A 27,724-nucleotide genomic window follows, 5' to 3' on the forward strand; every position below is an offset into this window, starting at 1 on the left:
GGTCTAAACTACTGAGCCTCTTGGGCTTGCTGATCAGAAGGTTGGCAGCTTGAATCCACACGATGGGGTGAGCTCCCATTGCTCTGTCCTAGCTTCTGCCAACCTAGCAGTTTGAAAGCACACCAGTGCAAGTAGATAAATAGGTATCACTGTGGTCAGAGGGTAAATGACGTTTCCGTGCGCTCTGGTTTCCGTCCCAGTGTTTCTGTTGTGCCAGAAGCGGTTTAGTCATGCTGGCCAAATGACCCGGAAAGCTGTCTGTGGACAAACACCGGTTCCCTTGGCCTGAAAGCAAGATGAGTTCCGCACCCCATAGTTGCCTTTGACTGGACTTAACCATCCAGGGGTCCTTTACCTTTTACCCTACCTTTTACTCTTCCTCATCTGCTGTTCTACCACTGTAAATTGCCCCCAAATATGCTCTTTTGGAAAATGGCACCTTCCTGGGGGAACAGGAGCTGTGGGAGTGTTTTTCAGTGAGAAAGTGGCTCAGAGGTAGATGATGCAGTTGCGATCCTAGTTGTCTAGTTCTGGACTTATATAAAAGAGGAATGCATACTTATTGATAACCTGAAAAATGTCATGTAGTTCACCTTTCTGTGATTGTGGCATGTATCCGATACATTCCCTTGCATGTGGTTCCATGTTTAAAATCTTATGATTCATTGCTATGCTTTTCTTACCCTTCGCATCCTTAATATCTCATTCTTCTGTTCCTTTAGTTGCTCAAATCACTGTTGTACAAGTTAGAATTAGGGTGCTCTGGTCCTGCTTTTGCTCTTTAATTGCTCAAGTTCAGTTTTAAAGCATAATGTATTAGTGGAAGAAATTTCCCACCATTCAGTTTTTAGCTTCTGTTTGTCCTTTTCATTTGTTGGTTTCTGTTTTTTTAGCCCCAACTTGCATTTTGCATATAATTTAGATGTAGTGTCCCTTCAAATAGAGCCCAACGGCTTTATTTTTAATTAAACTGAATTTCACAAAGTGGCATCTTATTTTCAGTAGACCAGGAGTCTCCTGGGAACTATTCTGCTTTCACGGATGTGGGTCGATGTGCTCCAAAGGAAAGAAGAGGAACTCCAGAGAGAGAGGTATTTAAAAGAAAATGAATAATTTAAAAGAGTTTGAAGCCAAAAAAGGCATTCTCTGTAGTTGTCACTGACATTTATAAAAGTCCACTGTTTAGCACCTGGGCAAGAAAAATACCATTGATACAAAACAGGTACCATATATACTCACGTATAAGCCGACCCGAATATAAGCCTGCTTTCAGGCTGCTCGTTCCGCTGATGACAACAGCGGCAAAGGCGGAGGAGGAGGAGGAAGGAGCAGCCCAAAAGGACCCTCACTCGAGTATAAGCCGAGGGGGGCTTTTTCAGCATAAAAAAATGTGCTAAAAAAGTTGGCTTATACTCGAGTGTACATGGTAATTTATTTGCCAACACAATGGAACTAGGATGGAAAAAGGAAAGGGAGAAGATAGCGAGATTCTGGTCCCCAGCAGTCTTGATGTTGTCTCTGAAGGCCTAACAACCTGTAATGTTAAATGCATGAATTGTGTCTCCATTGAGGGGGCTCCATTGACATATACATATATGTGAGATTGATGATTATTTGTCACTCTCAACAGTGGCTGGTGTGGCACCCTAGCATTTATGGAGTAAGGCTCACCCTCAGGTTCCCATTGCACATTTGATACTCACAGGTACCAAATTAAATAGGTGTCATACCATGCCTGCCAAACATCCCAATTTGAGCAGGGCAGTTCAAATTGGGAGCCTTTGGAAGGGAAGTGGGCAAGGGCAGGCAGGTGTGAAAGGAGAGGCAGACAATGGAGAATGGATTGGTGGGGCGAGAAAGACTAAAAAGGATTGACACATGGTCCAGAGATTGACAATTGGGGAGATCTTCTAATCTGGCGTATATATAGGCCACAATCATCGGACTCTGGCCTATCTGTGACTCCTGATTCCTTAACACCATTTAATCATCCTGTTAAAAAAAGTTCATCCTGATTTTCATCCCCCAGATGTTGGAAAGTATGCCATGCAGTTAAAAAGCAATATAAAAGTCTCTTAAATAAGTTAACTGAATAATAGACAGATCATTTATAGCATAAATGCTAATAAGAGACATTGGAGACATTATTATTTTAAAATGTTAGGCCTTTTACTTAAGGGCTTACATAAAAAAGATTTTTAAATGGTTTCCTTCTTTGCAAAGTTTTCGACATAACATTTAAATATTTATATTAATGTAGTCTCATTTCTTTCCCTCCATTTCAGAGACTGCCAGCTAGAGCAGTATATGATTTTAAGGCTCAAACCCCTAAGTAAGTGACTGCTGTTTTTCCTTTAAAAATTATTATGTTTGTTGGAGCTGTTTGCAGAAGAAACAAGAGCTATATGTAGGACTTTTAATTGCTCTAGATGAGTCTGTATATTAGATGTAGTTAAACTATTGTGGGCTAATTGTGGGATATTTAAGCATTCTACAATATGCAAATGTTCAGTCATTTAACTTGAATCAGTCTCTGCAGTGTTTAACTGCAAAATAATGCATAGAATCATTCTCATGAAGTATTCAGCTATATCAAAGGCATAATAAATTTTAGGAAACATAAAATGTTACTGGTTTTTAAAGCTGAAGGGCGATATATATTGTTAGTAACTTAAAAGTCATTAATTTCAATGGATTTACTCTTAGTTGGATAGCAACTGATAACTCCCCGTCACATTTTATCTAATATTTGTAACGATTGAAACAAAAACAGCATTCTTGGCAATACATTCATCTTGATAACAGCAATTCGGCCCAGCAAGGAAAGCTTCAAGTTTGACCATATTTCTAAATCCCTTTTAACGTCCGACCAACACTTTTCATAATTATCCTTGAATAAATTCCCATTTTTAGCTGTCATGTTAATCCCCAGGTATTTCACCTTCTTAACCACTGTTAAACCCGTCTCATTCTGAAACCTCTCTCTTTCGGTCATTATTAAATTTTTCTCAAGAACTTTGGTTTTTAACTTATTCAACTTAAATCCTGCTACATGACCAAACTCTTGGATCAGTTCTAATACTCTTTTGGTGCTAGATTCTGGCTCCTGTAGTGTCAATACTAGGTCATCTGCGAAAGCTTTCAATTTATATTGTTTAGCTCCGACCATTATACCTTTAATCAGATGGTCCCTCCTAATCATGTTTAACAAAACCTCCAGGACAGAGATAAAAAGTAGAGGGGAAATTGGGCAGCCTTGTCGTGTCCCTTTCTCTATCCTAAATTCCTCTGTTACCACGTTGTTAACTATTAATTTGGCCTTTTGTTCTGAATAAATTGCACTTATACCATTTTCAAACCCTTGACCGACCCCCATCCCCTGAAGATTTTTCTTCATAAAACTCCAAGAAATATTATCAAAGGCTTTCTCAGCATCCACAAAAATTAAAACTGCTTTTGTATTGATATCCTCTTGCAACTTCTCCAATATGTTAATTATATTCCTCATATTATCCGACAAATGTCTGCCTGGAAGAAAGCCAGCTTGGTCTTTGTGTATCACTTCCTTTAATACTTTTTTTAACCTCTTGGCCAAAATGTCAGCAAAAATTTTGTAATCCACATTTAACAGGGATATGGGTCAGTAGTTCTTAAGTTGTGTCTTTTCAGACTCAATTTTCGGTATAAGTGTAATATATGCTTCTTTCCACGACTCTGGCGCTTTTTCCCCCTCCAAGATTTCATTGCAAACCTCCTTTAGTGGTTGAATTATCCAGTCCTTCAAAGTTCTATAGTATTTTGAGGTTAAGCTGTCCGGCCCTGGAGCTTTTCCCAGTTGCATATTCTGAATGGCACCTTCTACCTCCTGTTCCGTAACTGTATAGTTCAACATTATCTTATGTTCTTGTGAGATTTTTTGTAATCCATTTGTTTTCAAAAACTGGTCTATGTCGAACTCTCTCTGGGGCCCTTGTGTATATAGTTGTTTAAAGTACCTCTGGAAACATTTTCTAATTTCCACTGGATTCTGGATGTTTTTTCCTTCCACTTCCAAATTAGAGATGGTATTAAGTTTTTGTCTTTTCTTCATCTGCCAAGCTAGCAGTTTCCCACATTTATTTGCCGATTCAAAAGTCCTTTGTCTCATTTGTTTAATTTTCCATTCAGTTTCCTGGTTTATCATCTTCATGTACTGCACTTGATGTAGCTTTATTTCTCTCAGAATCTCTTGTGAATTAGGTTTCGCTCTCAGTTTTTTCTCGCCCTCTATTATTTTTAAAGTGAACTATGGATATTTATGTGCAATACTAAAAGTTCATTTTAGCTCCATTTGCACAATGGGAGCACATGAATGGATGCTGCTAATGCAAATACAGTGGTACCTCGTTCTACGAACAGTCCTTTTAACAAACTATTCGCACAATGAACTCCGCAAAACCGGGAGTAGGTGTTGCGATTAGTGAACTTTGCCCTGGAAGACAAACGGTGGAAGGGCACCGGCGGTGGGAGGGAAAGCGTGCCTCGGTTTAAGAACACTTTGGTTTAAGAATGGGCTTCCAGAATGAATTAAGTTAGTAGACCGAGGTACCACTGTATGGTGTTTTTTCCTGCTTGCTTGTACATTGTAACCAATATTGTTCTTTTACATTCCTGTTCAGCAAGAGAAATACAAAAATTGAGGAGGGAACCAGAACTAAAGAATGACTTGCCCTTTCATAATAGAAGGGTATTTCTGTTGCATAAGAAAATTTGTGGTTTTTGTTTGTTTTTTAAAGGCTGACGTTTTCAATAGCACAGTACCAGGATTCAAAGCAGAAAGTTTCCTGCTGAATATTTGTACAAAACGTTTTGAATTTAGGCTCTGTTAATTATTCAAAACATGACTTGAGTTAACCATAGTAGTTAGATGTTGTATATACACCATGCAAACCATAGTTAAAGCTGTTTCTATATCTCCTTCCTTGCAAGGGTCGAGCATGTCTTGCTGGTTATTCGCTAAACATGCCTTGCAAACTAAACCATGTTTGAGAACTTAAAGCAAGTTCTCACAGAAAAAAGCATCATAATTGTTTTTATGTTTGCACTAGGCCAATAACATCAAGTAGGGTTTATGTGCTCATGATTCTCCTTCCACAGACATGTAGGAGGAGGAGGAGGATGATAATAATAATAATAATAATAATAATAATAATAATAAACATTCAAATCAGATCTCAATATAAAGATCATTTGAAGTACAAAAAATCCAAACAGCTAGCTTAACATTACTGTTTATAAATATCTGTTACAGGGAGTTATCCTTTAAGAAAGGCGATACTGTCTATATCCTCAGGAAAGTGGATCAAAACTGGTATGAGGGCGAACACTATGGAAGAGTTGGGATTTTTCCAATTTCTTACGTTGAGGTTTGTGTGTATTGCCATCTTCCCCCCCCCCCCTTCTGTGTTAGCTTTATGGAGTACTTGCGCAAACTGAATAGACTGATTTAAAGCAACCACCATTCTCTTTCCAGAAACTTCTTCCCCCCGAAAAAGCACAGCCAGCAAGGCCACCACCCCCAGCACACATTGCAGAGATTGGAGAAGCTGTTGCAAAATACAATTTCAATGCAGATACAAATGTGGAACTGTCACTGAGAAAGGTAAGCAATGACTAACAACTTCTTTGTCAAGTAAGCATTTAAACAGTATTGTTATTCAGAACTAAAATTACCTGAAGTGATGGAACGGAACGCTACTGTTTCATGCTGTGGCTGGTGAGATTTGTGGCTCGTCAAATAAGAAAACAGGTGAAAAACAAGAGACTAGCCAATTTTTAATAGCACCTAGTGTTTCACACATATTTGAAGAGTTCAAAATAATTCACATACGCTGTCTTGCTAATCTCTTTAAAAGGGTCCTATAAGTTAGACAATATATTGTTTGAAATAAGTGCTGTTGCGCTCAGGTCCTTCCTGCTTGGAGACCTTTCATAGGCGCCTGGTTGGCCAATATGAGAACAGGACTCTGGACTAAATAGGCCTTTGGCCTTATCCAGCAGGACTCTTCTTATGTTTTTATATGTGTCTCACTTTTCTAGTGTGTTACAGCAACAGTGGAAAATTAAAAATACAATCATATAAATTGAATGAAATAAATAACTAGAAACTGTCTCCACTAGTAAGAAAAGTTGCTGTAGAGAGCAACGGGGGGGGGGAGGAATCATTTTTAAAATTATCTTTCTGGAATAAAAATCAGGAGGAACAATTCCACATTATTCTCATTTTGTGGTTGTGGGCCATTCTGAAAGTACCAAAACCCACCTGGTTGAGGTGAGCTTTGGGGTTGGAGTTTTCAGGCTCGCAACTCTTACTCTTTGTTACTTCACTACCCTGAAAGACCTGAAAGATTGAGTGGTAATGAACATGTGATGCTTTGTAGAAGATTATCACATCTCAGCTTCCAAGTTTTGCCTTCCAGGGAGACAGAGTAATTCTCCTTAGACGGGTTGATCAAAACTGGTATGAAGGCAAACTACCAGGAACCAACCGACAAGGAATCTTCCCCGTGTCCTATGTGGAAATCATAAAAAAGAATGCCGCCAAAGGAGCAGATGTTTCTCCTGTTCCTCCAATACCCCAGAGTTATTCCAGCGACAGAATACATCATTTAAGTTCAACTAAGGTAAGGAGAATGTTGATCTTTTCAAACATGTCTAGAATATTCCTATGCACAGACCTCGAGCCAAACTAACCAGTGGAATCGGTACATATTTATTGAAACAATCAAGCACACAGCACTACCATACTTACAATACTTTCCTCTATGAAAACACAAATGCATAGTTTTTTGTTTGCAGTATTTATATCAAAAAAAGTTCTCCCCATTGTGTTACCTTTATGTTTTAAAAAAGTTTCCTTTTTGTTTTTTAAAAAATGATTCTCAGAGTTTGTTAACACTAACCGTATTAAAGCCAATGGAAATCCACTTCATTCGCTACCGTTTATCGCAAGCTGCTTCCACTTTGTCCAGTTTCTTGCTCCCGTAAATGCAATGTGGATTGGTCAAATTGAAGGTTCCTCTTTTCACGTGTATAAACCTGCGATGGGGAAGAAGTTTGGTTCAGTTTGCAGGCTAAGGTGAACTTACTTAATTTGCATTTCCCAAAACAATGCCTAAACAAAAATGAAGCTATCCTTCAAAATTCACACTTCTCTGAATTTTGCCTTCTAGTTTGTCAACCAACTGATGTGTATAAAAATATATATAGCGAGAGGAGATGTGAGTAGTAATGCATATATTCTTTAAAATAACATACAATAGGCAATAATTATACTATCGCTTAGTAGAAGTGGCAGCAACCCACAAGTAGCTTTGTATAGACTGCCTTGGTGCTACAGAGGCATGCATGGGCATCCTTATACAGAAATGTATGGTGCCAGTGTCCTTTTTGTTGAGGACCTGCATGGGCAGCAGCAACAGTTCATCAGAAATTATTCTGCAGTCCACCGATGGATCACAATCTACATCCTGTCCATCAAGCCATGTTTCTGTCCTAAAATCATATCTCAAATCTCCAGCTCTTATAATGTCAGATGTTGAACAAAAGAGGACGACGGGAAGGCGGGAAATGAGGCAGAATGGCTGGCGCAGTAGTAAGCTAAACTGCAAACCACGCCCCCCCAAGCCGCCCGATTGGGCGCTAACCTGTGGGCGTGGTGCGCCAGCCAGGTGAGTGAGTGCAGGGGGCATAACACCCCCTGCATGAGGCAGAAATCGCGTCCTGCCCACAACACCTCCCCTCTTGCAGGAGGAGAGGCTTTAACACTATGATAAACTATTTGAATGTGGGGTGTTACTGTCATTGTGATGTACTATTAATTGCAGTTTCTCCAACATCTTAATATGTGCAGGTGTCAGTAGGGTATTTTGCTAGTATACAGTTGCAGCTAGCAATTGATGAACACTCTCCACCTAAATGTTTCATAATAAAAGAGAGAACAGACTCTCTTCTTACTGCCGCCCCATCCCACCCCCACCATAAAATCTCTTCAATTCATGAATATATTGGATGTTAGTGGAGAACTATCTACAGATGATTACTAGAGTGGTGCTAATTGAAAAAGCTTTAACATTTTGCAAACATAATTCATTTTCTCCCTCTTCTATGTGTCCAAAACATATGTCAAATAACAGTTGAGCTCTTTCCATCCTCACTTCTCTTCTTAGCACCAAAAATATAGTTGATGAACTCTTTTAATGTTTACCATGTAATCAGTTCAAATCATCCTCAAACCCAGAGGTTCTCATATTGTGGCCTACAGACCACTAGTGGTTGGCAAGTTCCATTTGTGTGGTCTACACAAAGGTTATATTTCAGTAGAGATCGCCTGTACTTGGCCCTGCACCTGATTTTTCCTAATGACTGAGGTCAAATCTGTTTTGACCAGGAACAGATGTCTCAAAATAGCAAGGCTCTGGCCTATGACCCATGATCTTCATTTTTAAAAAATGCTGTTTACTTATTTTTCCCTAAAAATTACCAGTTAAAAGGGCTTTTCTCAACCTCAGATACCTCATTTCCACAATACTGCACTGGTGGTGCTGAAGAGCTAAAAGGTTGTAGTAAGTAGTCTGCTGAGGCCCCCAGCAATCATCAAGTGGTCCCTAATAATGATAAAATTGAGGACTACTGCTCTAACTGCATCACAGAGAAAATTATGAAACTATTTCCTCTCCTTGCTCACTTGCCCTTTGTCAGAAGAGCACAGAGAAGTGTGCACAGGCCTGCACACACCCTCCCATAGATCCAAATGCCCGACTTGTCTCCACAACCATACATACCAACTGGTCCAAGCAGGATTAGCCTGTATCATGGAAAGAGAAGAGTGGGCCTATGGGATCTACATATGGCTGGTGCCCATACTGGCTGGGTATTTTTCACTGAGACCTGGCTGAGAGCAAGCCTGGAAGAGAAAAAGAGAATAAAGAGCTCTGTCAAGCCTCCTGCTCAAGGGTCGCTGAATCCTCTTCCCTGCAAGTGTGTTCCTCAGAGTGGCATCCTGACACTGTGTCACCCCAGCTGTGGCAGCAGGGTTGAAAAGAATGGCAGTTGGCTACCAGCTATCGCAAGGAGCTCTGTCCCTCTCTTGCTGTGCAGAGAGGGAGAGGGAGGGGGGAAGGCTAGTGTGAGGTAGATAAAACCCAAGAGAGCTGCTGCCTATCAGTATGGAAAATACCACGGTAGATAGACCAGTGGTCTGATGCTGTATAAGGTGCCTCCCTTTACCCCTAGAGTTGATTTCAATCATTCCAAGAATTATCTCAAAAGTTTTTTTCTTTTCTTTTCAAATGAAGGTTTAATTTTGAGTTTTAATAACAAAAACTACATTTTCAGTATTTACTGAAGCAATGGATATCTACCGATGCAATATACGTATGAATCCCAACTCTTCCCGTTCTTACAAAAAGGACCTTTATTTTGCCAGAAGGAAACTTCAATCAATATTTAATTTTACAATATGATTCAGCCAATAAGGATATTCAAAATATATGGCTGTGTGTGTTTACAATGATTGTCTATGATGTGCAGTAAGTAGCATCGGAATGCTGTATACTTTCGAAAGACATGTAATTATACGTCAAATGCAGTATGCAGTTGTATTTAAAATGTTTCTGCAAAGTTTCCATGTCAAGTGATGATTTTTTTTTAATGCTTGCACAACCTGAGATTGCCCAGTTGGTGTTAATATTCACTAGTATTTAATAGTACCCCAATCTGAGCTGCATTTATATTTTTTTGACAGCACCACTCTGCTCTAAAAATAAGAATAGCCATGGTTTGGGGAATTCTGGCAATAACATTTGGACCGTTAGTCATAGGCTTACTAAAGGACAGTAGAGAGAATATAACTCTCATGGATCAAATTCACTTCATGAACTCAGTGATTCAGATCTGTCTTTATGTTTGACATTTAAGCTCTGGGCATGAACCTGATACAGTTTCACTTTTCAGATATGCTTTCTGCTCTTCTGATTCATGTGATAATGATTTCAGACATTTATGCTCAATGAAATAATATCCTATGGCCAGGAGATGTCATAGGGTGTGTGTGTGTGTGTGTGTGTGTGTGTGTGTGTACACACACACACACACCTGAGCCCATTGCCTTTTTCCACTTTGTTTTAATTTCTATGCTTTCCCTTATTTCTCAAGTTGGATTCCAAAGCATCATCCCCTCCTCTCAGGTACCGATCCTCTCCTTGTCCAGATTCTAATAAAGAGAATCTTCAGGCTGTCACCGATGAATGGTTGTCACTGACTCTTGCCGTCTCACCTTCAAGCACACCTTCCCCAACTCCTCCACCTTTTCCCAAACTCTTTCTTTCTGATTTAGAGGAACTTGGCACTCTAGCTTTGACAGGTCCGCAGAGCGTGCTGGGGCATTCAGATAATATCACTCCTCAAGTAAAGCATGACCATTTTGTTCCAATTACCTCACCAAAGGCTTCCCACTCCTTCCCTGAATCTCCAACTTCACCTCAGCCATTTTCTTCATCTGCCTGTATATCACCTCCTCCAGCAACCTGGTTTCATGACAGCGTGCGTAAGCCTGTTACCAATAGTGTAAATCTGAGCGAAAGTAAATGTAGCAATTTCAGAGAGCTGAGAGGAAGCCCCACCACCAAGGAAAGGAAAAATTTCTCACAAACAACTCCGGAAGTTCAAGGAATAGCAGGCCCTGCTCTTGTTCTCTCCAAAGAAGACCCATTATTCAGAACCCTGACGGAGACTGACGAACCAGAAGAAGAAATCTGTGAAGAGCTGCTAGCGATAATCCAAGGGGGCCGGTCAAAATGTAAAGATTCAGGTTTCTACAGGCGTGCCCCTGATGTAACAGAACAACTGGCAAGGCTTCACATAGAGGAAGAGCTGAGCCATGACAATTTAGAGTCACTCATATCAGTTAAGAGAGAACCTATGATACCTTGCGAAGGGGACAGTTCACCAGATACTAAAAAAGAGGTATTTAAACTTCTTAAGATAAACTCCTACATTCTCATCGTGAATTCAAGTCTTAACTTTCCGTTGTGTGTGTTTCTGCCTGCATGTGCCTTTCTAGTATAAACTGCAATATTTTGAGAACAGTAGAATGCACATTAACGCACAAGCCCTCTCTCCAGTTCTTTTATTTTGGAGATGGGAAGAAATGTCACATTGTAATTTAGTTTACCCTAACTTAAATAAAGTCTCTCCTTCCTTCCTTCTGGAGCTAGCCGCCTTTAGTTGCGGCTGTCATCAGGAATGAAAAACCATTGGTTGCTTTGATGGGCACTAAGTAGTTTGGCACAACTCCTGGTCAAACTAGAAGACATGCCAATGTGATCATACTTTCCTAGGGAGGAAGGACTGTAAAATCTGTCACCCCCATGCAATTTCCCCAATACAAATGCTCCACCACCAGACCACAGCGGCCAATTTGCCCCAGAAGGGGAGATGCTATTTGTAGCTATACCATCTCTTCTCCTATGGCAAACAGAAACTTCTGGCTTTTAATAGATAATTAACACCTCTCCTTCTACACACGGCACTGATTCAAGTTGCACCACCATGGGATGCTACTTACTCAGAGACACATGCCATCTAGTTTTGTCTCGAAAACTTTACAGTAAGTCATTCAGGAAATGCCCATTTATTTATAGGTCACTCTCTTGTTCAGAAGTGACCAACATGTCCTCCGGATGTCATTGGACTAAAATTCCTGACAGCCTCAGCAAGCATTGCCAGTAGTCAGGTAACAGTAATCCAACAGCATTTGGAAGGTACTGCATTGGCTACCCTGATCTAGTTAACTTGAACAATTCCCCATAGGTTTCTGATATAAAGGAAGCATTACCCAGAATACCCATTAAAGTTAATGCTGTTTTATACTTTATACCTACACATGGTGTGTATAACACTGAATTCCTTGAAATGTGAGCAAGCCACAAACAACTTCTGCTTACCCCACCACATGAAGGGTGAGGGTAGCCAGTTTACACAATCACTGAGCACAGAGCTTTGCTTGATAACAAAAAAAGAACCATCTAGCTTTAGAAACTGCCAACTGGCAGCGGTTGAGTCTGGCCCCAGCGCCATTCTAATTAGTCCCTGGTGGTTCTACTGAATTTTAATCAAGTTGTCATAAAATGTTTCCCACAGTTTTACTCATAAGAAAAGGGGGGAGGATTTTTGGCTTGTAAGATTGTCTTCCGTCTAATGTTACATCTCTCTTAAGAATTTGTATGTAGCATCCCAGCTGTGGAACCAGCCATTTATAATGGCCTGCCCAGTGTTTGTTTTCCAGCATCACCACTGTGCACACACAGGCAGCAAAAACAGTGTGTCTGTTGTGGTCCCTGGTCACTTGCATTCCGCTTGAAGGGTTAGACTTGCTCCCAACAGTGTTAAAGCCTGAACCTGCATGGAGTGATCAGTTTGCATGACAAAACATGCTTCAGGCCCTTTTCTGAGAAGCAGAATATGCCTTCACCACCTGAAAGAATACAAGCATTGGCTATCCTTGTCCAAGAGAGACAAGGGCTGCAATCCAGCAAACATTTTCCAGGCATACTTGTTAACTCTACATGCACAAGCCTTTTCTTTTCCTCCCTGACCTTCACTGTAGACTGCTTTCTAAATGTGGGAGCATTTAAGAAGCAGCTTGCTGCACTGTGAGGTGCAGGAGCAGGGACCCACTATGCCAGGAACAGGGAGCTGCTATTCAAGTAAGCAGACAGGAAACAGTCCTGCTGAGCACAGAGATCGATCCATGTATTTCCAATAATTGCATTGTCCTATATGTACTCAATTAACCCTACTGAACACAGCAATGGGTGGGAAGGTTGGGGGTGTCTCATTTCCTTTCACTGGTGGTGGTGCAGTATTCCTCTCTCTGCTTTATTGCTCCCTTTGTAATTGCTCTTCTGCTCAATTACTGTCTTTCTTTAAATGTTTAAGCCAGCTTCACTTCCCTATGAGACGCAAGCACCTTCCACCTCTCCTTCTTGCCTTGCTTCCAGTCCTCCATTTCACTCAGCCAAAACATCTTTCTCTGAATGCGTTTCTACATCTTCCAAGCCTGCTGTCACCCACTCACCCCCTCTCCTTTCCAAACTGTCATACAGACAGGAGAAACATTCGCCAAAATTAAAGGTAACAACAATATCTGTTATAATATGAAATGCTGCATGTCTTCTCAAATGCCTGACATTCGGGAAGCCTGGAGGTTAACCTAATAATTTAAAATCAGATTTGATGGTGACTAACATTTAATGACATAAGCATGCAGTCAGATCAAAACGTTGTAGCACCAAGTATTTAAATATACACCATTCACCAAATACTCCAATCTTCAATACACTGGTGCAACTGAGCAAAAGTTATGTCACTACTGAAATCAGAGCATCAGAATTAGGACATGCCAAACAATATATATATATAAATCAGCAGAGATAAAATTTTGGCACACAGAATCATTCATAGTCCTTACTTCCTACAATTTTTCTTGTATATGTCTAGATTTTGATTCCTCCTTAATACTACTAAGACATTTGCTATACAAATTTTTATCAGTAAGGACTTCATCCAAAGCCCTTCATCCAATCTGCTGGAAAATCACTATTGACTTTTATGGTGTGGACTTTTATCTACTCAGCTGGTATAAACATAAATAACTCATTAAAATCCTGAACAAGCTACCTAGCATGCATATGTATTTCTTAGTCTTATAGCAAGCATAAGGTAAAGGTAAAGGTAAAGGTAAAGGTACCCCTGCCCGTACGGGCCAGTCTTGCCAGACTCTAGGGTTGTGCGCTCATCTCACTCTATAGGCCGGGAGCCAGCGCTGTCTGGAGACACTTCCGGGTCACGTGGCCAGTGTGACAAAGCTGCATCTGGCAAGCCAGTGCAGCACACAGAACGCCGTTTACCTTCCCGCTGGTAAGCGGTCCCTATTTATCTACTTGCACCCGGAGGTGCTTTCGAACTGCTAGGTTGGCAGGCGCTGGGACCGAACGACGGGAGCGCACCCCGCTGCGGGGATTCGAACCACCGACCATGCGATCGGCAAGTCCTAGGCGCTGAGGTTTTACCCACTATAGCAAGCATATTCATTCCTATTCTTGAGAGCCAAATTACACTTGCCTGCCTGGCTTCCCAGCCAGTTCTATGAGTACACAAAGCCAGGCTAGAATTGAGACACCAGCATAGCTGGGATCCTCATACACATGACAACTTACTAACTAGGGAGAACCATGATCTTGGAAGTCCCGATGGGAATGGACAAGTGGAAGAGGCTATCACAGGCCTCAGATACCTTGCCATTCCTACCAGCAAACAGATAATTAGACGACTCTCTTTTTGATAACACACCTAGTCTCATAGGAAGGGACTCAGGAGGCCCAGGGCTTCTTGCCAGGTTGGTGTTGTGTCTCATCATGGAGCACCTGGTTAGACTCGGCCTAGGTTGATACCACTTCCATATTGCTCAATTATAAAGCATGCATAGCAACCCTTCTGAACTCACATACAGACATTTTAGATCAAAAGCATACCACACATCTGGAATCATGTGGGGGGAAGGTGTAGCCAATCTGAACTGAAATCTCATTCCCTTTCATTGAATTATGCTATTCCTACCAACACTGGTCAGCCACTCACAGTGGCACGGTCTATTCACAGATATCCAATCCACCATTGCAGGAATTCCCGCAAGAGAATATTATTCATGCACTGCTTATGCTGCTACGAATCCAGTTAGCATTTTAGCCTGTTCTATCATTAGCACATACTACAACTGAAACAAGAACTAGTGTAATGGCACCGAGAAATAATAAATCATTGCTTTTTGACTCAAAAAAAAAAAATCACTTTGTAAGAGTGCTTTTGAATTTTGCAGAAGGAATATGTGACCCACACTGTCTGCTTCAACACTTATTGGAATGTGCAAAGGCACTCTTAGAATCCTGTAACTGTTTATTTTTTTTTCACACCCATCTTCTCAGTCAAGCTTTGGAATCTAATTTAAGGAGGCATCAGCTTCATCTCCCTTTCATATATCACTTCCTCTCTACTTATATTCACTCATGCAAAAGACACATTGAGATGCTTAGAATGCAGGTCAGATTTTCACAATGAGCTCCTTTTAAACTCTCGAGAGTTATAATGCCTCAGCTACTAATATTTTCCTCCTGGCTATGAGTGCTGTTTGCTTTTGAGGTTGCTCCACTATTAAACTTGAAAATGTACAGTGCTGCATTTTGTGATAGGATCTTCTGCCCCAGGTAGACTGGTAGGCATTGCAATTTTTAAGTGCTTGAGGACGGGGGTGGGGTGGGGTGGGAGGAGTGTGGCATTAAGGAAAATGATCATCATAGCTTTGCAACACAGTGGATTAACAGATGTGCATGTCTTTTTGCACAAGGGCATTTTGGAGATTTGAAAGCTGGTTTGTGCAGCTTGCAAGTGAGAATGATATGACAACAGTAAAATTGCCCGTCTAGACTTTTAGATGAATTGACCCCCATGTTTATGGTTTTTCCAGGCCGATTTAAAAAGAGAGATATTTGTCATCGGCAAACCTCCTCGTAGCCCTGTTATGACAAGGAGATCTTGCAGCTCGCCAGTCAGAGGGCACAGCTATTTACATAGGGTATGGTACCATATGGCCCTGATATTGCCAGGTTTCCCCTAGCATAAGGAATTTGGTTTCTCATTGTGAAGTCTGGGGCTCACATGCTTAAGTAAATTCTCTTTAAAATGGAAAAAAGCTTAAAATGGAAAATGGAAAAAATTCTCTTTGAAATGGAAAAAGCTTGAGTGATAAAAGTGTGGAGGCCACAGGAAGCTGTGCTTGATTTGGACCGTTCTGCTGGGGAATTGTAAATTGCAAGTATGTGTGAAACAGCCCTAAATAGAAGCAATTTCTCTAACCAATCTGTGTTTAACTCTCCCTTCCTTCTTAAGTAGTTCCTCTCATTTCTAAGTATCTTACTTATGAGACCATTTGCAAAGGCTAAATAAGAAGACCTCATTCGTAATGTCTGTGTTGCTGTTCCTTGTTGTTTCCAAATGCATGATCGCACACACACACACCAAAATATTTTGCTGCTATGGCAACATATGTTGCACTCACTTGACGCCATGCCTTTTCATCGCACTGATTCTCTGAGCTGCCATCTGCATCAGCTTTTTCTTGCTTATTCACATTAAGCTGCATCCTCTATACAGTACAATCTCTTATTATAATTGTCCATACTCTGTCTTTGAAAGTAATGTGTGTGATTTCTGCATTTTATGTACAAACCAAATGTTATACATATTTGAATCTAATCATTTTTGTATACATTACAAACTTCATTTATCTGAACTACAAGAGAAGGAGTCAGGGATGATCATGTTTGCATTAAGAAGTTTATGTTTGAAAAAATGTAAGTGTTCTTATAGTGTTACAATCATGTACAGTTACACGGAAAAACTATTGGATACTTATTTATGAGGCTTAATTGTAAGTAGCAAGGGCCTTTTACCAAGAAAGCTATATTCTTTTCTCATCAACCATTTGTTGACCATATGATCCCGAGACTTGATTACTTTACTGTACTCTTGATAGACCCATCTTGAAGACTAGTTAGCGTCTATAATTGGTACAAATCATTGCAAGTCCAGTCCTGCAAGTCCAAGGACTACCTTTCTCTCGCATTTAAGATGGAATTGGGTTATACTGATCTGAAAAAGCTCAGACTACATTGTTCACTTCATGTCCATCATTGGTGGTCCATTCATAAAATCAGGATCCACATAAAATCAAACTATGAGACAGTTACATAAATATACCCTAATAGCTGATCTTTTGAACTGTAAACTTCAAGTCATGAATCCTAAACCATGGATTCCCTTTTATATTTTGAAAACTTCCATATTTATTTTGTTACACTAAGTCTGCTGGGTATTTATGTATGTTTACTTACCTTTCTGTTCAATAAAGGCAGTTTCTTTTATGTTAAAAATATTCAGTTTGTTTTTCAGAACTTTAATTAATGCCAATCCGTGGTGGGAAATGAAAATTGCTTTTCAGCTTTTTATACTGGCATTGGTTACCATTTTCCCCTTAAAAGGCTACATGTTGATAATTTATCTGCATTCTTTTAATAATTTGTTTTTCTCTTTTCTCATTCCCTATGGGATAGTTTATTTTTGTTTTTTAAAAAAACCTTCCACAGTCCTCTCAGAACTAGGCAGTATCATTAACAAACATAGCATGTGGTAGTTGCCAATTAGATATCTGAGAGTACTTTTGCAAGAATGTGATATTGAGCAATCATAAGGAATGGCTGCTTGTTCGGTCAGTGTTATTCACACTGATTTGCTTTCTGCTTGTCTGAGGCTGCTTGTTTGGATTAAAATTGTATATTCATTTGTGCATTTTATAGACTAGCAGTATATATGACACTTAACAGCTTTCTTTGGCATGGTGATATTTATGCTGATGATAATTAAGGTTGCAAAAGGTGTTAAAAAAATCCTAGCATCTCTTCTTTTCTTTTACGCTTTGGGGGGTTGGTTTGCTTTGCTTTTAGTTGTTTAATTTATTTGTGAAGCAGACAGCCAGTAAATGAGGCCTGCATCACAAATATCCTACTTGGCTCTATGTGCTTCTGCATTGTGACCTTTAGCTATTTGTTAAACTGTTTTTATATGCAGCCTCAGGACCAGTAATATGGGGAGGATTGTTGTTGTTGAGCACTTGGTGAGCTGTGCATGGTGGTCCTAGGGGTGCAAATTATATAGGACTGTGGAAAGCTATACCTGGATTTGTAACCATTTATACTCTTATTACATTTCAACTCATTTCATTTCAGCCACAGCGCCCTGTGTTTGCTCATGAAAATATACACAGTGGGGGGGAACCGTAAGTATTTTAATCTACTAAAGTTTTTATCTAAATGACATTGGTAAATTTCTAGTGTGGTTGAGTAGGGAGTATTTGCCATGCCAGAAGCTGTCTACTGAGGCAGCTTGCATCCCATGGCACAGCAGTGCATGGACAACATATGTGTAATGATATGGGCGGTGTTGGCTGTCCCTTCAAAACATGCTATCTGCCTCTGACTCTCACCATTGACTCATACATAGACCCATGACCCATACTGCCATTCATTAAACGCTCCTAAAACTCAAGAGCTCCTGTTCATGCACAAGAGGCATAACATCAGCAGCATCCCTTTCAAAGTGAGTTGAAGTTGGGTTGTGCACTTTGGTCATTAACATATTAGAGAGCTTTTTCAAAACTCTATGGCAAGGAACAACTCTATGTTGTTATCTTCAGTCAAAGTGATATTGGGCATTAGGCAGAAGTGGGGAGATGCATGCTGAGCATCGCTGCTGGTTACTGAGAGGCAAAGGGATGAAGTACAGGCTGCTCAGTGCAGTGTGAGCACAATGGCAAAGCCAATCTGCCACTGCATCTACACCACACTGAGCTTCCCCTGCCCCTCCCCATCTCAATAACCAGCAGCAACACCTGGCACTGGGAAGCTACGTGAGCAATTCACCACCTCACTAGTACTGTTAGCAGGGCTGGAAAAACTCTCTGAATGAGACCTTGGAAAGCTGCTCTGCCAGTCAGGAGAAACTGTACTGGCTAGATGGACCATTGGTCCAGCTAAGTAGAAGGCAACTTCATTTTTTGTGAAAATCTAGACAGACTTCATTTGCACATAACAGTGCCAGTGGAAGTTGTGCAAGTTGTGTAGCTGGTGTATTGCATCATTTTATTCAGTTGCCGAAAGCTTTCCTTTTATAGCTCCTTTGGAGTGTTAAAATCTGAACATGTATCACCATTACTGAAAACAACTTAACAGTTGTAGTTGAAATTCAAGCACACACAAGTAAATGTCATGCTAATTAAGTTGTTACACTGAATATTCTGGCACCTCTTAGTGGTGACAGGCAACTTACAAATTACTGATCAAATTCACTTTTGGCACTTAATGCAATTTTAATCTCAGAAATGAGTTCTATTTCCAATTATGATGGGAAGTGAATTAGCTTATGAGATTTATACATAAATACCTCCTTTGTTGATGTGTTGGACATAGTACTTAAAGTAGGAAAAAGTCAAGAGTTAGCCTGCAAATGGTGTAGAGAGGGGGAGCTTTTGTATACCAACTGCTTAGAACCACAAATGGGGAGAGTGCTGTTGCACTCAGATGCTTCTTGCAGGCTTCCTATAGGTTTCTGGTTGACCACTGTGAGAACAGAATGAGCCTTTGTTCTGACTTGGCAGGGCTCTTCTTATATTCTGGAAAGAAGACATGACTGGTTGTTCCTGTTTAATATTCTCGCTAGTCGGTCAATAATTTCTAACAATGAAGCATAAGATCTGAACACTCAGTATATTAGATCTATTTTACTTAGTTACTGCACAACCCTGTAACTCTTCTTACAGCATAGTAATAACAGCAGACAATAAAAAGAATGCCAGTGCACAATCCATCACAGTTGGGCACATTTCAGTCCATTAAAATTTAAATTCTCCAGAATCCCAGGATGGGACAGCCTTACTAGGGCTCCTTCCTATATACACATGCACCTTTATCTTTTAAGGACTGCATGAGCTCTCCATCACTTGTGTGATGCAGCAAGAGAGGACTCAGTGGACATAGGTCTGGTGCTGTCACAGGCACAAACCAATAGGTGCCTTGCCCAGTTCACATTTCATCTGGCATTGGCAGATTGCTGAGATGAACTAAGGAGGAGGTGGTAGGGAGAATACATTTGTTTTCCCTAAGGAACAAAGTATTACAAGTTTATCTTTAAGAAATGTAGTATCCACACAATAGATACTATGGCTTGGCCCTAAGGAAGTTAATTTAAGTAACTTCATGGAAGGAAACATTCCCTATCCTCATTTTCGCCATGCAGTCAATTATGCCCCCTGAAAGGATGGGCTAGGGAGTGTCAGGAGTCAGAATTAAGCGCAGGTCAGCAATAAAAAACACGGTGTCAGTGCAGTTAAGTCTTTATTCAAAGAAACCAAAACAGTGCAGGCCTAGTGAGCCCAGCAACTCTTCCCTAGGCTTGGGCAATATATCACCCAGGACCGATATGAGGGTAAGACTGTGATGGTGGTTTCACTCAGCGGTATATTGCTAGTGAAACCACCACAGTTCCTGAGTCCCTCTGCTACCAGCACAGCAAGGTAGCAGGCAGGACAGCTTGTTCCTCCCTCCTTTTCTTTAAACTGCTTGGCTGAGGAGCACGTGGCTGCCCTCACCTCAGCCAAGCAGTTTTATGGAGCCCCCAACCTGCCACCAGCTGGCACGAGCCAGTGGTGGGGTGGGGGCTCCGTTAAACTGCTCCTGCTCCCCAGCTGAGGAAGCATTCTTCTACTTGCACACAAGTAGGAGGATTAGGGATCTCAGGCTGATGTGTGCAAATAAGACCCCGTCATTCTAGCATGTGCATGCACTGGATGAACAGAGATTCTGCTTCATGCTGCCTGGCTGAAAGGGCCGTGCCAGCAAAGGCAAATGGAGCCCTGATGACGGAGCCTGTCAGGTTCAGTCTCAGCACTCCTTCCATCTTCAGGCAAGGAAGGGGGAGAGCAAGCAGCCTCTTTCTCTGAGGAAAAGGAAACCACTTCCCTCCCCCCCCCTCCTTTCCAGCAAAGCTGAAGGAGCCCTGCAAACGGTGCCTGTCAGGCTGTGTTTGCAGGGCTCTCTCCATCTTGGGGAGTTGAGGGCTAGCTCAGCTGGGGGGTGGGAGCCTTCGTGCCGAGCAGTGAGCTGGGGCCAGCTGCATTCACCCCAGCCTGCAAAGCCCTGGGGTAAAAGCACCTTAGTCCCTGCACAGTGAGAGCTGAAGCGGTTTCACCCAGGGTCTCACAGGCTGGGGCCAACGCAGCTCTTTCAACATAGCGATATATCGCCAAACTGTGATGTTTGGCTGGTGATACACTGCAATGTTGAAAAACTAATACTGCCCAGTCCAAGACTTGCCCCAATCAAACAGCTATGAGGACTGAAGGTCCCCACCTTTCCACCACTTTCTAAGGCTCCACCTCTGCAGGGTCTTCCCCAAGCAGTCGCAAACTGTGTCTGCACAAAACCAATCTCCGTTCTTTTCATTTCTCTGCATGTTCTAGGATACTAGGGGGAGGGGAGCTGGTCACAAGAGGAGGGGTGTCTCCCTCAACTCTGCCTCTTGCCCAACCTCCTCTCCAGCCTCAGAGTCAGAACTTCTCTCTGCCACAGCCTCTTCCTGCTCACTAAACTCTGTTTTGTGCTTCGAACACCACCTCCCCCCAGTCTGCTCCTCCTCCTCCCTCGGACCATTCATTGTTGTCCCACCACCAATCCCCTGGCTCTGGGGGTTCCCCAGGTGGTGCCTCCCACCACTCCTCTGCATCCAGCCAGTCCATGAGAGGGAGCTACTGGGGGAGGGGTGGGAAGCATCCCTTCCATGAACTAACTTATATTCAAATCCAAGACTAGTTTTGGATAACTCTTCCTCCTTTGGTAGGCCTCCCCACACACACATATACAAACTACTCATCCCACATTGTTCAAGAGAGTCCCCTGATTCTCCAGATAGACTTTGGTGGGTGCAGGTAGTCACAGTGATTAAGGGACAGGGAACTTCTGTGACCTTTGTGAAGTTAACTTAGGATCCAACCTCTGTGGAAAGATGTCTCGATTCCCTTGGCAAATTAGTAAACAACTGCCTGGTTATTATATGAAAATACAGTCATGTACAAGAGAATGGGAAGGAAGATATAGGGAAATGATCAGAGCTTAACTGTAGCTGATTGACAAGCTAATCAAATAAATAGTAAGTTAGAATAATTTGCATTTCTATAGAATATTCAAGTGCTCAAAGTACTCCATATGCATAATGAGTTGTAGTCTCTACAACAACCTGTAAGCAACCTATTTTTAACTTCAAAGGACTATGATTTAACAAGCTTTTCCAGCTAAGTAAAAATGAAAGCTGCTCAATTTTTTTTCTTTAAATGCATCCATTTGTCCTGTTTAAGGTTTCAGGTTCTGTATAACTATACTCCTAGGAACGAAGATGAATTGGAGCTCAGAGAGGGAGATGTCATTGATGTGATGGAAAAATGTGATGATGGATGGTTTGTGGGTATGTTAATTTTAAATTTAGTAGTGCTCTAGGATATATGTGCTACCTCAGAGATTGCATAGCAGGATACTCTCAGTACTTTGTGGCTGGCAAATCAGACTTCATGAGATACCTGCAGTGACACTAAACCTGTTAGAATCTTTTCAAAAACCTTTGGTATGAATTGTATCACACTGTTTAGAAAGAATGTGGCAAGCATTAATTCCTTCACACACACAATGCATATCATCCCCTTACCCAGAGTTCTGCAGATGCTGTAAAGCACGCATGGAGCTTGCACAAAGGGCCAGCTCCAAAAAATGTTTTGAGCTTCCCAAATCCCATAACCATTTGTATCTGAGTCACTGATAATGCAGCAGTATGCCAACCAGTGTAGGGTGTTTGGGCTCTTGCATCCCAAGCATGAGCTGTTGACTGGCAAGGTTTACAGATGACCACTATATGAGACCTAGCCAAGTCAGAGGCAGTGTGTATTCATCTTCCTGCTTCTAACTGGCGGGACTGCTTGCTTGACATGAGAGCACACCCTCAGAATTCTCTTGCACCACTGAGATTGCAATATTCAGAGCTCAGTGGCTCCCTCCATTTACACCTCAGCAAATGCCTGGCATTGACACATGCTAAGCATTGGTCATAGAAGGCTTCCCCATTAACTTTGATGGAACAAGCATTTGAGTAACACTTGTTCCCTGTTAAGAAAGCACTGTCCAACAAAACTTGGGAAGAACCATGGATGATATCAGGTTTCTTCGACGTTTCAACTGCATCTACCTGTACTGCTGAAGAGGCAAGCTACATTTTAAAAACATCTTGCCTCCTCATCAATGTGAGCTGCTGTAATTAAAACTTCCAAGAGTTCTACGTTTTTCCTGTTTTGCACCTGCAGCTTAGGTGTAGGAAACTTTGACTCTCCAGATATTGCTGAACTACAGCTCCCATTATCTCTCACCACTAGCAATGCTGGCTGGGGTTGAAGGGAATTGTAGCTCAGTGACACCTGGAGGGCTAAAGGTTCCCCAAACCTACCATGGCTTTATTGAATGTGATATTTAATTCCCTTTTGCAATGTATTATTCCATGTTTTCCAAATTACATAGCTGAAAATACTAATGAAGGATGCTAAAATGAAACGTAACTATCTTCTCTAGAGAACAATATGTTACCACTACTGCCATGTTTCACTTATTACTTCTACTTTCAGGAACCTCCAGAAGAACAAAATTCTTTGGTACTTTCCCTGGAAACTATGTCAAGAGGCTGTGAAATGTTGCTTATTTTTTTCCTACTTATTTATGCTGCATTTCTGCAACACATCTGCATATAAAGCTGCTAGAAAACATGCTCCACCAGTCTTCTGTTATGCTGCTTTGCAATTCCAGGTAGAAGTCATCTAGTTCATCCTCACCATTCCCATCCTCATCCGCCAGCCAGCAGTATTACCGTTAACAGCTACAATGGGATAACTCAGCTTTTATGAAACAAGAGGAATTAGTTCAACCTTTAGTACATCTTTTTCTGTGTGCATTAAATATTTGTCTGCCCCTACCAATCTGAAATATGCCAAGAAGAAAAAGCTTAATGGAAGGTACTTTGTGACACTCCAAGTGGTTATCCATATCATTTGAGGGAAATTGCAGTACTGTCCTTAAGAAAAATGTTTTATCTTCTTTCACCTCATATATAGAACAGGTTGTGGCTTACTACTTTTCAATCATTGTTTTGAGTTTTCACATTCTTTTTAAGCTCAGCAGCATATGTTGCTTTTACGTTGCTGTGTCACACATTTGCCTGTTTTTAACTCATTTGCAATATAGAATAATCACTCAGACATATAGCTTCCATGGCCTTGTATGTTGCAACATATGCAGAGTGGTTATAAAATTTTGAGCAGGAATAATTCAAAAGGGGAATTGCTCTTAATAGTTGACAAGCCATGACTTCTGGTTGGATCTCAAAGATTTCATGAAGCTTGAGTGAACGGAGGTCATACATTGGTTAAATCCCCCGTTTCCACAGCTAAGAGCAGCTTCATGCATGAAGCTATTTGCAAATACAGTAAGCACAACTTGCACTTCCTGTACACATTAATGTCCGGGAGGGCATGCAGATGTTCCTAAAGCAGTGTTCTCTCTCCATAGAGAAAATATGTGAGTCATACATTAATGATGTGCACAAAGACAGGAAGCAGATGAAATGCATCTTCTGTATTTGCATATGTTAATGCCCTAAGTCAGGAGAGAAGTATGCATGTCTTTGCAAGAAGAAGTAGATCTTCCTATTGCAAGTGCAGCATACACCTCTGTCTCTCTCTACAGGGAAAATGTTCAAAGGCCCCACTTCCAACATCAGCGATATGGGCAAACTTATCCCAAAGGAATACATGTTTACTGCTTAATATTAAAGAAGTATACAAAACAAAACAAAAATACTGGGAAACAATTAAGCAAACCAATAATGAAATTGTTGATGTCATATGCTTCTCTACTACATCAAAAATACCAAGTTCAACAGAATATCTGAAAGTCTAGTACAGTATTCAACATTCATTTATCATACAAAGTTTCTGCAACAAAAAACCAATATCCAGTGCACAATTTTACTGCAACACCGAGTTGGGGGAATTCTGCAGAAAGTATCACACAATGCTTTTATTTTTTTTCCTACATATGTATACACATACATTTATAAACCTGAACAATATTTTCTTCCTGGCCCTCCAGCATTAAAAGAAAGAAACAGAAAGGCACAAAAATGAACACAGGTACATGTGAGTGGATGTAATGAAATAGTATCAAATATTTGAATATAGTATTTGTTTTCCTTATGCAAAGAGAGGCATCAATAGTGTATGAGGGAAAACACATGATTTCCCGCATCTATGGCTTTATGTAAGAGTCCAGATTTGGTTTTGCTGGCACCATATAGAAGGCAAAAACAAAACAAAACCCTTTTCTGGGTAAAGGACAGATCTTCTCACAAATATTTGTAGTCTTGTAGCATTTTGTACATATGTTTGGGTTTTTTGTACAGAGCCATTTTATTGTTGGGGGTTTTTTTTGAAGAAGCAGAAAACCTACCCCCTTCCACTAATAAATATCAACATTTCCTCGTCTTCTTTACCCCATCCTCCTCCCAATGTATAAGCACATTTGGATAGTGCAATTCTGTAAAATAGCATTTGCTGCAAAAGTTTTATGAAGTATAATATGGTTTTACCAGCCAAATCTTTAAAAATGTACATATGTCTTTATTATGGAGAAATGTCAGTAAGACAGACAATAAATCATATTTGTGCAGCATACCTTTATTACTGCAAATTTCATGGCAAAAGCTTTATATTTCAAAGGCTTTCCATTATAAACTAGATGTGCATGCAGCTTTGCTGTGAAATCAATATCTATCTTTGATGCCATTTATGATGGAAGACTTAAATGTCTGTTGCCTGTGATATTTTAAAAAAACACTGTTTCTATTCTCTATCTGATTTTAATAGAACATTTTTCATACCTGGCTTTCAGGTAATTGACTTTGAATTATTACATGCAAAAGGTCTCTGTGTTTTTCCCCTTGAATAGACTTCTAATAAAATTTGCTTGGAGTACACTGGTATGCCTTTTTGATTAGCATCCTTACTGGAAAGCATCACACATTTAAGTTGAATATGCTGGAATTAAAATCCTGAACAGCAAGGTTCATTATTCTATAAACAACAGAGGCACCAGAGAAAGCAATGACACAGTGCCTTTTCTGCTGCTGCTGCTGCTTCTACAACAAATAGGATATCATTTTCCCAGTGTGGTTCCTCTTTATCACATAAGCAGGACAATGACCTATATCCACCAACAGCATACAAATAAATATGCCTAACTTGACCCAAAAACCTACCCCACCGCACAAACATGCAAACAAGCCACACTGCAACCAACTGAACGCAACCAACCGAATTCTGAACCCTCCAACCTCTCACAATGGCAATATCTAAACAAAGGACCAATCCACGTGTCACACTAGGCAACAGAATGAAAGAACGACACCCATCTTTCTCCTTTCCTCTTTCTCCCCTTCTCATTTCCCCCAACTGTAATTTTCTCTGTTTATTTGCCTGTTTTGTAACACAAGAAAAACTTTAATTAAAAACTAATTTTAAAAAATAGGATATCATGACCCCAGGCAATGATGTAATCTGGGGAAATAAAGAGACTGTAATAATATAGGCATTATGCTGAAGATAAGCACAGCACACATGCACAGCTAGCAGGAAAATGGTCACACTTTATGGCTGATCTGTGTGTTCAGGAAAAACAAAGTATAGTTCTTATACCACACATCAGTCTACAAAGCTCAGAGTATTTTAAATGCAAAGAAAGAAACCTCACAGCAAATATTTCATCCATTTTTATCAGGAATAATCACAGAGAGAAAAATGGGTGGAGATAGTATATGGCATCATTGTGTCATACAAAAGTGTTGAATGGCAAATGCTGATGATAGCCATACTGTATGCAGCAATTGTTTCCCATCCATTAAACATGACTCATCTTCAAGCATGGGGAATAAGAAAGGGAGTAATAATAAACAACAAAGTGTTAAGCTGCTCTACAAATACAGTATATTTTCTTGACCATAGAATCCTGGACTCTGAAGCACTGCAGCAAATCTGTGTCCCACATTTTAATATTGGCATGTCCCAACAGCCCTGCATAGCATTCAAAGGAGCATCATGAATACTTTGCTAAAGGGTTTATTCCTAAAATGACCACTCCACAGTAATTAATTTTGTGCACAGAGTGCTACTGTCTGGCTTTTAAAGTGCTAGAAGGTCCCTGTAGAAAGTGGAGCTTTAAGTCAGGCCTGCCCACCTGTCAAAATAGTCCTCCACCACTCTAGCCTCTTCTTAATTCTTTTGCACATTTTCTGACTTTCCCTATGCTAATCTGTCACAAACAATAGTAGAAATTAACCGCTTCATTATCACCTCTTACCTGCAGAGCAAGTAAGGTTTGCCAATTACTCTGATGCATCAGCAGGTTTCCTAATTGTTGCTCCTTTAAAAAAGGTCCTGGAGCTGTGCTCCCCTCCATTCTCCCTCCACTATACAGTCTGTGTTAGTTAGAGCATGGTGCTATTAACACCAAGGTTGCAGGTTAAAGTAAAGTGAATAATTTAAATCCTGGAAATGGCTAGATTCTAAATAAAAAATTTCTTCGGGACTCTTAAGTATGATGGCATACAAGGTACAACATTTGATACCTTCAAATTAGCTCAGTTGGTTAGATTGCATTGCAGGGGGCTGGACTAGAATAATAGAATCATAGAATCATAGAATCATAGAGTTGGAAGAGACCACAAGGGCCATCGAGTCCAACCCCCTGCCAAGCAGGAAACACCATCAGAGCACTCCTGACATATGGTTGTCAAGCCTCTGCTTAAAGACCTCCAAAGAAGGAGACTCCACCACACTCCTTGGCAGCAAATTCCACTGTCGAACAGCTCTTACTGTCAGGAAGTTCTTCCTAATGTTTAGGTGGAATCTTCTTTCTTGTAGCTTGGATCCATTGCT

The 27,724-nt window shown here is 40.7% G+C and overlaps 1 protein-coding gene and 1 long non-coding RNA gene across 52 annotated transcripts in view; one reads left to right on the forward strand and one right to left on the reverse strand.

Moving 5' to 3' along the window:
• The window catches only part of SORBS2 (sorbin and SH3 domain containing 2), a 184,386-nt gene extending 158,619 nt beyond the window's left edge, over nt 1-25,767 (forward strand). For 20 of the 50 annotated variants that reach the window (XM_053402421.1, XM_053402427.1, XM_053402433.1 and 17 more), the window contains 11 exons: nt 1,003-1,091; nt 2,286-2,332; nt 5,291-5,405; nt 5,513-5,641; nt 6,459-6,662; nt 10,195-11,004; nt 12,979-13,173; nt 15,563-15,670; nt 17,880-17,929; nt 22,058-22,164; nt 23,366-25,767. In XM_053402421.1, the coding sequence (XP_053258396.1) occupies nt 1,003-1,091; nt 2,286-2,332; nt 5,291-5,405; nt 5,513-5,641; nt 6,459-6,662; nt 10,195-11,004; nt 12,979-13,173; nt 15,563-15,670; nt 17,880-17,929; nt 22,058-22,164; nt 23,366-23,427 (1,916 nt within the window). In that variant the 3' untranslated portion in view covers nt 23,428-25,767. Of the gene's footprint in view, nt 1-1,002; nt 1,092-2,285; nt 2,333-5,290; nt 5,406-5,512; nt 5,642-6,458; nt 6,663-9,375; nt 10,116-10,194; nt 11,005-12,978; nt 13,174-15,562; nt 15,671-17,879; nt 17,930-22,057; nt 22,165-23,365 lie in introns of those variants that run through there. The other 30 variants (XM_053402446.1, XM_053402451.1, XM_053402449.1 and 27 more) reach the window with 12 other exon arrangements.
• The window catches only part of LOC128420692 (uncharacterized), a 102,940-nt gene that overhangs the window by 35,961 nt on the left and 39,255 nt on the right, over nt 1-27,724 (reverse strand). The window contains exons 3-4 of one of the 2 annotated variants that reach the window (XR_008332083.1): nt 8,823-8,944; nt 6,942-7,077 (exon numbers count right to left, since the gene is read on the reverse strand). The exons of the other annotated variant lie outside the window; for it this stretch is intronic. This is a non-coding gene — a long non-coding RNA (uncharacterized LOC128420692). The remainder of the gene's footprint in view (nt 1-6,941; nt 7,078-8,822; nt 8,945-27,724) is intronic. 2 annotated transcript variants of the gene reach the window in all.

This window comes from Podarcis raffonei, chromosome 9 (assembly GCF_027172205.1).
Source record: "Podarcis raffonei isolate rPodRaf1 chromosome 9, rPodRaf1.pri, whole genome shotgun sequence".
NCBI classification, from domain to species: domain Eukaryota; kingdom Metazoa; phylum Chordata; class Lepidosauria; order Squamata; family Lacertidae; genus Podarcis; species Podarcis raffonei.